The 12,302-nt window shown below is 45.9% G+C and overlaps 1 protein-coding gene across 1 annotated transcript; it reads right to left on the reverse strand.

Annotated features, from left to right (window-relative positions):
• Positions 1-1,130: 1,130 nt before the first annotated feature.
• Positions 1,131-10,815, reverse strand: LOC114199727 (olfactory receptor 2H1-like). The gene is given in 3 exon segments (XM_028091726.2): positions 1,131-1,663; positions 1,666-1,980; positions 10,806-10,815. Coding segments are annotated over 3 exon segments (858 nt in total).
• Positions 10,816-12,302: the final 1,487 nt, after the last annotated feature.

Consider the following 12,302-nt stretch of genomic DNA (forward strand, 5'->3'; position numbering starts at 1 on the left):
TACCTGGAGTGCTCTAATCAATACATAAATACTCGATGATGACAATGTCACCATTTCCATCTGTCTGAGCAGAGTGTGGGACTGATGATGACCTCCAAGAAAAGCCAGGTGCTGTGCCACACTCCACCAGTAGAAGCTGCCAGAGCCCACCTGGTGGACATGTTCCTGCCCAGTCCCCAAGGTGGGGGTGCTCCTGGCTCCGAGATTGGCCTGGGGTGGAAGACGCCTGCATCTAGGTGACCCGTGGACGCCGGGGGAAGGAACGGATGGACTGAGGTGACCCGTGGATTCCGGGGAAGGAACGGAGGGACCAAGGTGACTCGTGGACACCGGGGGAAGGAATGGAGGAGCCGAGGTGACCCGTGGACGCTGGGAGAAGGAATAGAGGGACCAAGGTGACCTGTGGACACCGGGGGAAGGAATGGAGGAGCCGAGGTGACCCGTGGACACATTTGGGAAGCAATGCCGGTGCGGAGGTGACCTGTGGTGTGTGTGTGTGTGTGTGTGTGTGTGTGTGTGTGTGTGTGTGTGTGTGTGAAATGCAAGCACTCAAGTGACTCTCCCCTCTCTCTCCCGAGGTTCCTCTGTTCCTAAAGCCTAAGGTGCGGGGACACTTGAGTACCATAAGAGAGGTTGCATGGCTTGGATCTTAGGTCTAAAGTGTGTGTTCTTGGTCTGGTTTCAGAGCTTGTCTGGCCTCAGCTCCCCTCTCCTGCTGTCATTTGGGAGGATGAAATGGATGGACAATGCAAAACACACAGAAGGAAGTGGAAAAAACTGGAGGGAGAAGCAAAATGATGTGGCAGGGATCAGAAATGGGGGTGAAACTGTTATGACAGATAATGGTTTAGGCACATCCTGGTGGAGGCAAAGACCATTAAAGACAAAATAGAGCAAAGAAGAAACACTCAATCTGAAATCTATCCTGTTTCACGTATTGGTATGCTTTCCTCCTCAGCCCACCTCCAGTCTCTGCCCTACAGGCACACACAAACAGCACGTGCACGCACACACATGGCTATCATCCACCGGCATGGCACAGTGGGGGGGGGGCACCGGTGGGGGGAACACAGGCTTCCTGCCAAAAGCACGAGGACCTCCTATGGACTGGAAAGCACAAGGAGCAGTTCTCAGCTCCCCCTTGCGTCCCTGTCCTTCCCCAGCAACCTCCTAAAGGCCCTCTTCACCTCCTTGTCCCTCAGGGTGTAAATGAGCGAGTTAAGTGCTGGAGTGCCCACAGCATAGAATAGACCAAAGAACTTGCCCTTTTTGCGAGCATAGGCATTTTAGGACTGGAGGTAGACAGCAATGACTGAGCTGTAGAAGAGGGAGACCACGGCAAGATGGGAGGAGCAGGTCCCAAATGTCTTTCCCCACCCTTTTGTAGAGTTAATCCTCAGCACTGCCTGGGCAATGGCAAAGTAAGAGACAAGGATGAGGCTGAGGGACACAACCAAGATGAGGGTGCTGGCAACAGCCATCTGGATCTCATTGTAGGTGGTGTTCCCACAGGACAGTCTGATTAGAGCTGGGACTTCACACACAAAGTCATCCACCTGCCAGTGGGGACAGAAGGACAGGCGGAGAGTTGGTGGTGTCTGGACTACTGACTCCAGCAGACCGATGACCCAGGCCATGGATGTCAGCTGCCAGCACAGGCGGGGTGGATAATGGTGGTATAATGGAGAGACTGGCCGATGGCCACATAGTGGTCGAGGGCCATCACTGTCAGGAGGATGCACTCAGTGGTCCCCAGGAACAGAAAGATGAGGAGCTGAACAGAGCAGCCAAGGAAGTTGATGGTCTTTGCGCCCCAGAGGTTGACCAGCATCTGGGGGATGGAACTTGTGGTGAAGCAGAGGTCCAAGAAGGACAGGTTAGGGAGGAAAAAGTACATCGGGGAGTGGAGCCTGGGGTCCCACACAGACAGCAGAATGATGAGGGTGTTGCCCACCAGGGTCAGAAGGTAGGAATTTCTTCCTAATCACTTTGTTTGCTTTTCTGAATCTCTCATTCTCCTGGGGCTCCCCCCCCAACTCCTTCCTGAGTCCCTGTAGATGGCCTCTCCTTAGTGGCACCTTGCCTTTTCTCCCTTGTCTCTGTCTTTTCCACACTCTCTCATTTACCATTTTGTTCCTGGCTCTTCCCCCCTGACACAGTCGGTCAGTGGTTTCTGCATTTATTTGTTTCTTGGGCTCCAGGAGTGCCAGCCAGCAGTGTGATGGGAGCCAGGACATGGGTGGGGGGCCCACTCCAAAGAGTTTGTGATGATCCAGAGCTACTTGCTACTGCTATTAGTAGCTAGCATGTGTGGAGTGCTTCCTACATGCCTCACAGCTACCCAGTCACCTGGATCTCACAGCAACCTTGCAAACAAGATGCTCTTATTCCAACTGTATCAAGAAGTAAACAGTTTCGGAGGTTAAGAAACATGGCTAAGGTCACCCAGCCAGTAGGTGCCAGGGCCAGGAGTATAGACCCTGGTTAACTTCCATCCTGGTGCTCCACTGTTGGGGGCCAGGTAGGAGCTGACATCTTGGAGAAGAACAAACTTTCGACTTACCCTCAGTCAGATTAAAATCCCCTCTGTCACGTGATAGATCACATTAGCAAAAGAAGAGACAAGAACCATATGATCCTCTCAATTGATGCAGAAAAAGCATTTGATAAAAATACAGCATCCTTTCCTGATTAAAACTCTTCAAAATATTGGGATAGAGGGAACATACCTCAGTATCATAAAAGCTATCTGTGAAAAGCCACAGCAAATGTCATTCTCAATGTGCAAAAGCTGAGAGCTTTTCTCCTAAGGTCAGGAACACAGCAGGGATGCCCACTATCACCACTGTTGTTCAACATAGTACTAGAAGTCCTAGCCTCAGAAATCAGAAAAGAAAAAGAAATAAAAGGCATCCAAATAGGCAAAGAAGAAGTCAAACTCTCTATCTGCACAGACGACATGATCCTTTATGTGGAAAACCCCAAAGACGCCACTCCCAAATTATTAGAACTCATACTGCGATTCAGCAACATGGCAGGATACAAAATCAATGCCCAGAAATCAGTTGCATTTCTATACACTAACAATGTAACTGAAGAAATGGAAATTAAGGAATCGATTCCCCATTTACAATAGCTCCAAAACCTATAGGATACTTAGGAATAAACCTAACCAAAGAGGCAAAGGATCAATACTCTAGAAACTACAGAACACTTATGAAAGAAATTGAGGAAGACACAAGGAAATGGAAAATGTTCCATGCTCATTGACTGGAAGAAAAAATGTTGTGAAAATGTCTATGCTGTCCAGAGCAATCTACACTTCCAATGTAGTCCATATCAAAATACCATCAACATGTTTCACAGAGCTGGAACAAACAATCCTAAAACTTGTATGGAACCAGAAAATACCCCAAATAGCCAAAGGAAGGTTGAAAAAGAAAACCAAAACTGGGAAATCACAATGCCTGACTTCAAGCTCTGTTACAATGCTGTAATCATCAAGACAGTATGGTACCAGCACAAAAACAGACACATAAATCAATGGAACAGAATAGAAACCCCAGAAATGATGCTCAACTCTATGGTCAACTAATCTTCAACAAAGCAGGAAAGAATGTCCAATGGAAAAAAGACAGTCTCTTTATTTTTTTTTAAAGATTTTATTTATTTATTTGACAGAGAGAGACACACAGAGAGAGAGAGGGAACACAAGCAGGGGGTGTGGGAGAGGGAGAAGCAGGCTTCCCACTGAGCAGGGAGCCTGATGTGGGGCTCAATCCCAGGACCCTGGGACCATGACCTGAGCCGAAGGCAGACGCTTAAAGACTGAGCCACCCAGGGGCCCCAAGACAGTCTCTTTAATAAATGGTGCTGGGAAAATGGGACAGCCACCTGCAGGAGAATGAAACTGGACCATTTCCTTACACCATACACAAAGATAGTCTCAAAATGGATGAAAGACCTAAATGTGAGGCAGGAATCCATCAAAATCCAAGAGGAGAATATAGGCAGTAACCTCTTTGACATCGGCCACAGTAACTTCTTTCAAAACATGTCTCCAAAGGCAAGGGAAACAAAGGCAAAAATGAACTTTTGGGACTTCATCAAGATCAAAAGCTTCTGCACAGGAAAGGAAACAGTCAACAAAACTAAGAGGCAACCCACAGAATGGGAGAAGCTATTTGCAAATGACACTACAGACAAAGGGCTGATATCCAAGATCTATAAAGAACTTCTCAAACTCAACACCCAAAAAACAAAGAATCCACTCAAGAAATGGGCAGAAGGGGCACCTGGGTGGCTCAGTCATTGGGCGTCTGTCTTCGGCTCAGGTCGTGGTCTCAGGGTCCTGGGCTCGAGTCCCACATCGGGCTCCCTGCTCCGCGGGAGGCCTGCTTCTCCCTCTCCCACTCCCCCTGCTTGTGTTCCTGCTCTTGCTGTCTCTGTCTCTGTCAGATAAATAAATAAAATCTTAAAAAAAAAAAAAATGGGCAGAAGACACGAACAGACACTTCTCCAAAGAAGACATAAAAATGGCTAACAGACACGTGAAAAAATGTTCAACATCACTAGCCATCAGGGAAATACAAATCAAAACCACAGTGAGATACCAGTTAGATACACCTGAGATACACCTGTTAGAATGACAAAAATTAACGAGGCAGGAAACAACAAATGTTGGCAAGGATGTGAAGAAAGGGGAACCCTCTTTTTTTTTTATTATGTTATGTTAGTCACCATACAGTACTTCATTAGTTTTTGATGTAGTGATCCATGATTCATTGTTTGCGTGTAACACCCAGTGTTCATTGCAATACATGCCCTCCTTAATACCCACCACCGTGCTAACCCATCACCCCTCCCCCCTCCCCCCTAAAACCCTCAGTTTGTTTCTCAGAGTCCATAGTCTCTCATGGTTCATCTCTCCCTCCGATTTCCCTCCCTTCATTTTCCCTTCCTTCTCCTAATGTCCTCCCTGCTATTCCTTATGGTCCACAAATAAGTGAAACCAAATGATAATTGACTTTCTCTGCTTGACTTATTTCACTTAGCATAATCCCCTCCAGTTCTATCCATGTCAATACAAATGGTGGACATTCATCCTTTCTGATGGCTGAGTAATACCCTATTGTATATATGGACCACATCTTCTTTATCCATTCGTCTGTTGAAGGGCATCTTGGCTCCTTCCACAGTTTGGCTATTGCGGACATTGCTGCTATGAACATTGGGGTGCAGGTGTGAAAGGGGAACCCTCTTACACTGTTGGTGGGAATGCAAGCTGGTACAGCCACTCTGGAAAACGTATGGAGTCTCCTCAAGACATTAAAAATAGAGCTACCTTATGACCCAGCAATTGCACTACCAGGTATGTATATACCTGGTATATATATATACAATGGATATTACTCAGCCATCAGAAAGGATGAATACTTACCATTTACATCGATGTGGATGAAACTGGAGGGTTATTATGCTGAGCAAAATAAGTCAATCAGAGAAAGACAATTATCATATGGTTTCACTCATATGTAGAACATAAGGAATAGTGTGGAGGATCATAGGGGAAGGGAGGGAAACTGAATGGGAAGCCATCAGAGAGGGAGAAAAACCATGAGAGACTCAATTATAGGAAACAAACAGAGGGTTGCTGAGAAGGATGGTGGGTGGGGGAATGAGGAATTGAGTGATGGGCATTAAGAGGGCACAGATTGTGATGAGCACTGGGTGTTATAAGGAACTAATGAATCGTTGAACACTACATCGAAAACTAATGATGCACTATATGTTGGCTAACTGAACATAATAATAATAATAAAAAAATAAAATAAAATTTCACTGGGAGTAAGAAGAGTGACTATGACTTTATTAAACTTTTTTGTTTGATATTTACTCTGAATGTTTTTTTTAAGATTTTATTGATTTTTTCGACAGAGAGAGACGCGGCGAGAGAGGGAACACAAGCAGGGGGAGTGGGAGAGAGAGAAGAAGCAGACTCCCTGCCGAGCAGGGAGCCCAACGTGGGGCTCCATCCCAGGATCCTGGATCATGACTTGAGCCGAAGGCAGACCCCTAACGACTGAGCCACCCAGGCGCCCCTACTCTGATTATGTTTAAAAAAAAAACAAAACTAATCGCCTTTGGAAGGCTGAGAGATTTGTTGTAAATTCTGTGGTTTAGTCCTGCTTATTAAGATCTATATACCCCAAATAATACTTATAATCCATAGCACTAGTATATAGTAATTTATAAGTTAATTGATAGGTCAGTAAGCATAGTCTGTGAGTATGGATAGGCTGAGGGTAACAAAATAAGAAATAAGCACGGGTATGAAGTGTCTTTTGGAATTTCCAACATTTCATGCTAAGGGTCCTGAAATTTTTTTACCCATCTTGAAGACAGATTACCACCTCTTTCACCACTTCCTTCATTAAAGATAGTAGAAGGGAAGTAGGGTCCTGATGATGATGTTTGGTTGGTTTGTGGTCCTTACTTCCAACTACTGAGTCCTAGAACTTTTGCCTCCAGATAATGCTGTTATTGTCACTAATTAACATGCTCGATTGAGGTGAATCCCTTAGAAGTCTCCATCCCTTAGAAGTCTTTGTATTTGTCTGTTGCAGAATCCGCACTTCTCTAGGCACATGGACATGGGATGTGCTGGAGTTGGCTCATACTAGCTCCTGACTGTTAAATTTTGGGGACTTTTGTGAGAGAGAATTAAACTATTGGTAGCTTGGACTATCCATTTTAGGAATATTTACACCACAGAAATTGGCTAGTCCTTCAATCGGGGGCTGTATTTCCCCCAACCAAACTGGTTGCCAAACACTTACCAGCATGCCTCTGATCACCCACACAGCAACTCTGTGCACCCTCTCCCTTTGATGTAGAGAATCTGAAGCAGAGAGAGATTAAATCCCTTGTCTCAGACAGTACAGTCAGTGAGCATGAGAGCTGATATTTGAACTTAAGTGGGCTGGTTGCAGGGGCTGCATGCCAACCTCAGCATACCGTGTCCCTGCAGGGAAGGTGAGGCCCCCAGAGGTCAGATGCTCCTGCTTGCGAACAGCATTTGCCCTTGGGCTGGGGAGAAGGTAGCTTGTTTCAGGGGCACAGGGATTAGAAGGGTTGATCTGGTGCTGGAGGGAGCGATTGCATGACTCCCATCCTATGGAGACAAAGCTCATTAATTTTATTAAGACCTTAGGGTCCCACAGTCCACAGACAATTAGTCCCTGATTGTTGTAGAGAGGCAGGGGACTATCTAGAGGAACCATGCCAGCATTCGCTATCCCTGTGGTAGGTAAAGAGGTCCCCCACTGCTTCTTTCTGTCAGGAATAACAAGGTGGTCTCCTTCCTACCACTCCAGAGACTCCCCTAGGCTTCTAGATATTCCCCCAAGCCTCTGATCCAATCATGTAGGATCCCACTTTTTTAAAGTGCTCAACTTCCTTCTGTTCCATCGACTTCTGTCTGAGTTGGACCTGACTGCAGCAGCACAGAATTACAAAACCTTAGGGCTGGAACAGTTTAAGGCTCATACAACATAGCTGAGTCATTAACATGCCTGTCCTCCATTGCAGTAGGGGCTCATGGGGTCAGCTAATCAATGGCACCCTGGCCCTGGTCCAAATCACAGTGGCTCTGTGAGGTCCATGGACCTACCTAGTAGTCATTTTTACAGTTCCTGAATGTGTACTTGGAATGCATACACCTGGTGTTTGGCAGAATCCCCACATTGGTTCTTGGGCCAGTGGAGTAAGTGATATGGTAGGAGGATGCTGAGTGGGAGTCCCAAATCTGTACTCCCTTCTCCACAAAGACACTAAGTCCAGAGCAATATCACAACCCAAAGGAAATGGTGGAGATTGATGCAGGAGGTGGTTGTTCCTATCCTCTCCACTTCATTGACCACTCTGGTCACTACAAACACCAGACCAGATCCTGGAAGAAGACAATGAGCCACCAGAAATGCAACCAGGTAGTTGTCCTAACTGCAGCTTTCATGCCTGATTAACGGTGGTTTGGGGTTCGGTTACATGGCTCTTGGGTACTGGTGAATGTGTTTTCAAATACTATCAGGATGGAGGACGAGAAGCAGTTTGCATCTACGTGGTGTGTGTACAACTGTACATTTATGTTACTATATCATAACTCTGGCATCATAACATGGTCCAAAGGGACGTGGACAGCATGTGCTGGTACTATAGTCAGAAAAGTGTGGTTTGTCCTATTTGCTGATTTCTGTAGAGTGAATATTTCTACCACACCCAATTTTAAGCTGCCGGTGTGACTTTACTGAAAATGCAGATTTGGAGAGCTGTACATGGTAACACACCCCCATGCAGTATATTATAGTATTTTTTTTATCATATAGGCACAATAGATGTCAGTAAGCACAGTTTAGCATAAAATATAGCTCTTCCCATAAGCAGCCTGAGGTGATCTCTGAAAATAGTTCACTATTCACTTGGCCCAGAAAATCCTACAAAATCATGCCAGTCAAGAGGTTCGAATCTTTGTGTTCACTTTAGGAACACACCTGAAACTGCCCACGCCATCAAGAATACGCATATCTGGAAAGCCACCAAGTATCTGAAGGATGTCACATTGCAGAAGCAGCGTGCGCCACTCCCTGGCTACAACGGTGGAGTTGGGAGGTGTGCCCTGGCCAAACGGTGGGGCTGGACACAGGGCTGGTGGCCCAAAAAGAGTGCTGAATTTTACTGCACATGCTTAAAAATGCAGAGAGTAATGCTGAGCTTAAGGGTTTAGATGTAGATTCTCTGGTCATTGAGCATATCCAGGTGAGCAAAGCCCCAAGATGAGACAGAGATTACCTGGTTCAAGGTCAGATTCACCCACACGTGAGCTATCCCTGTCACACTGAGATGATCCTTACCGAGAAAGAGCATATTGTTCCTAAACCAGAAGGGGAGTTTGCACAGAAGAAAAAGATATCCCAGAAGAAACCGAAGAAACAAAAATTTATGGCCTGGGAGTAAATTCTGGATAAAATAAATGCAAATAAAAGTAAAAAAAATCACAGAATATAGTAAAATAACTAGGAAATGATCAGTTTTAAATATTATCTCTGCTTTTAATGACACTTACAAATTTATAATGACTTATTTTTAATGGCTGTATTTAACAACTGGTTTGCAAAATGCCTGAAAATCTAACAGCTCTCATGATATTTTTTTTCAAAGATTTTATTTATTTATTAGAGAGAGAGCATGGGGGGGTGGGGAGGTGGGGAGGGAGTGGCAGAGGGAGAGGGAGAAGCAGATTCACCACTGAGCAAGGAGCCCAACAAGGGGCGCCATCCCAGGACCCTGGGATCATGACCTGAGCTGAAGTCAGATGCTTAACCCACTGAGGCACCCAGGTGCCCTTTCATGAGACAATATGAGGCAGTTCCAGTACCCTCTGGACCTGGGCCTTCTGTACATTCCACGAAACCTCACTTGGTTCCATCATATTGATGATATATAATTATTCAAGCAGGATGAGCCAGAATTGGTGAATATGTTGGTGGTATTGATAAGATAAATGTACTCCCAAGAGTGGGAGAGAGAACCCTGTGAACACTCAAGGCCCTCCACATCCCTGAAGTTTCTAGAGGGCCAGTGGTCTGGAGCATGCCAGGTCATGCCTCTAAAGTAAAGGACAGATTATTCCTTGTCATATTTAACACAGTTAAGGGTAACACCACTAATGCCTTGCCATCCTTTTATTCTAGAGGCAACATGTTTACATTTATGAGACTATTTCCAGTGATTGACTGGAGCCCAGAACAGAACGGGGCTCGGTAGTAGCTCCACCACATCCAACAGATCGTCAGGCTGTAGAGGTCGCCGTGGTGGGAAAAGATTCAGAGTGGTGTTCCTGCTGGTAAGCCCCCAAAGGAGAGTCACAACACAAACCCCTGGGTTCCTGATCAAGCCATGCTATCTACTGCAAAGAAGTGTATAAGCTCCTGGCTCGCTACTGGGCTTTAGTAGAGACAGGGCTCCAGACATGGGACATCAAATGTCCATGGGGTCGTCAGGAACTGCCCATCATGAGCTGGGTTCTATCAAACCAATCAAGGGATAAGGTCAGGAGTTACAGCTTTCATTACCATAAGATAGAAATACAATGTCCCAGATCAAGAATGAGCAAAACCGAGTGCTGCACGAGGCCTATAAGCAAGTGGTTCAGCTCTCCACGCCATCCACATTCTTGCTTCTACCTCTCCATTTACTCACACCAGTGGCTGCACTGGGGGTGCTCCAAGTTACCTACTGCTGCATAACCAATTGTACCCAAAATTGGTGACTTAAGCCAACAACTATTTAATGGTATCTCATAATGTTGTGAGCCGGACGCAGGGGAAGTTTGGCTGGTGTTTCTTTTGTTCCATGTAGCATCAGCAGGGATCACTTGGAGGGGTGCAAGCGGTAAATGGACTGCTCTAGAGTGTCAAAGAAAGCTTTATTCCTATGCTTAGTACCTTGATTTGTCAATCGTAAGTCTCAGTTCTTCTGGATTCCTTTCCGTCCACCTGTTCTCTTAGGACCTCCCCACGTGGTCCCTCAGACATGGTAGTCAAACTTCTTACATGATGACTCAGGGCTGTAAGAGACCAGGGTGGGACCGCCAGTTCTCGTAACACAGTCATAGCCCAACCTAGACTCGAGAGGAATGGGAATAGACTCCCTTGGTGGGAGGATTGTCCTAGAGTTTGTAACTACCTTTATCTGCCTTGGAGGGAGGTGTACCTTATGACACAATGATGGAATGAAAAGAAGCTGACCTTGGTTCATGATGGATCCGCTCAATGCATAGATGAGAGCAGAGCACGACTGCTGATGACCATTTGGACCGTAACCATATAAGCTGTATGCTAAGAATAGCAGAGTTCCAAGGAGCATGGCCCTGAGTTTTTTGGGGGGCGAACTACCATACTGACTCTGAATCGTCTACCTATGGGTTTTGACGTGGAGTGAAATATACTTCTGTCCTTGTAAAGCCATGTCTTTTCACATGTTTTTTAACGGTAGCACAGCCTAATCCTGAGTGAAACCTCCAACTTACAGAAGAAAGTACTAAGCTTCAGGGAGGGTAAATAATTTGCATCCAAGATCACAATCTTGGTTTCTGCACGCGGGGCATGATAGGAACCCAGAGAGGCATCTGAAGGGAGACTGGCAGGGCCCCTGTTTTCAGGCTGTTCCATCAGGCACTCCTCCCCCTTCACACCCATCCTGTGTGCTTGAAAAGTATGTCTACCCCACAAAATACACCTAATTAATAATTTTCCAAGTTTATGGCTATCTAATAAGAGCTTCAAATAGAAGAACCTGATTTATGTTGAGTTTTTTTTGAAATACTGGATTGGTTCTTGGATCCCATTACTCTATATAGGCACTTATATAAACCCAAGTTCTCCAGCATGGAAAGTTCTGCAGTAAAATGGGATCATTTGACATCTATTGGTGCTGAAGGTATAGTAAATGGTCACTAAGAACACAGCAAAAAAGATGATAATGACATTTTTATGGGATTTTTACTTTGAAAAAATTGGGAGTACCTTTCATAAAGGCTTTTTTGAGATTGTGTTTTGTGGCATTGTCCTGAGAGTTTGGGAGAGGGCAGTGATTCCTTTGGAATGTTAGGAGGATCAGAGTAGTCAAGTAAACTCGCTGAGGGCACACAGCCTGTGCCCTCCCTTTTTTGTCCCGATCAAAACCTCCAGAGCCAAGGAGGAAGGAGCATCATGGGTGTGTGTGAGAGTGCAGGGAGTAGCGAGTGTCCAGCAGTGAAGGTGGGAAACAGAGTCACCGTCGTGTGAGAGCCGATGTGTGCTGTTCTGCTACATGGAAGGTGGGCTTAGCACTTGATTGTTGGGCTAGGATTGTTCTAAGCACTAGATTTGGTTTGCAGGTTCTGTGACAGGATAGGAACAGTGCTAGAGAGCTCAACACCCAGGAATGTAAGGTCCATTTTACAAGCTGTTTTCTGAATTCTCTCCAATCATCTCATGTTCAGACCGGAAAACAAGCATCTAAGGAGTTGAACAGACTTGCACAACTTAAGGTAGCAAGTGGCACCCCGGGACTTGAACTCCCATCTCCTCTCAGAGCAGGCTGTGTATCCTGTGTGATCTCGAGTCATGCCTCCCACTCTGCCCGGCTGGTGTGAACTGTCTGCTCACGGTTTCATCACTCCTCATGGACTCCTACGTCCTCTCCTGGGCACCCTTGCTCTCAGGAAGGCCCCTGAGTGATGGCATGGGGTGGGTCCTCTCTCG

This window comes from Eumetopias jubatus, unplaced genomic scaffold (assembly GCF_037043125.1).
Source record: "Eumetopias jubatus isolate StellerSeaLion01/CBP00866 unplaced genomic scaffold, mEumJub1_p1.0 scaffold_6, whole genome shotgun sequence".
NCBI lineage: Eukaryota > Metazoa > Chordata > Mammalia > Carnivora > Otariidae > Eumetopias > Eumetopias jubatus.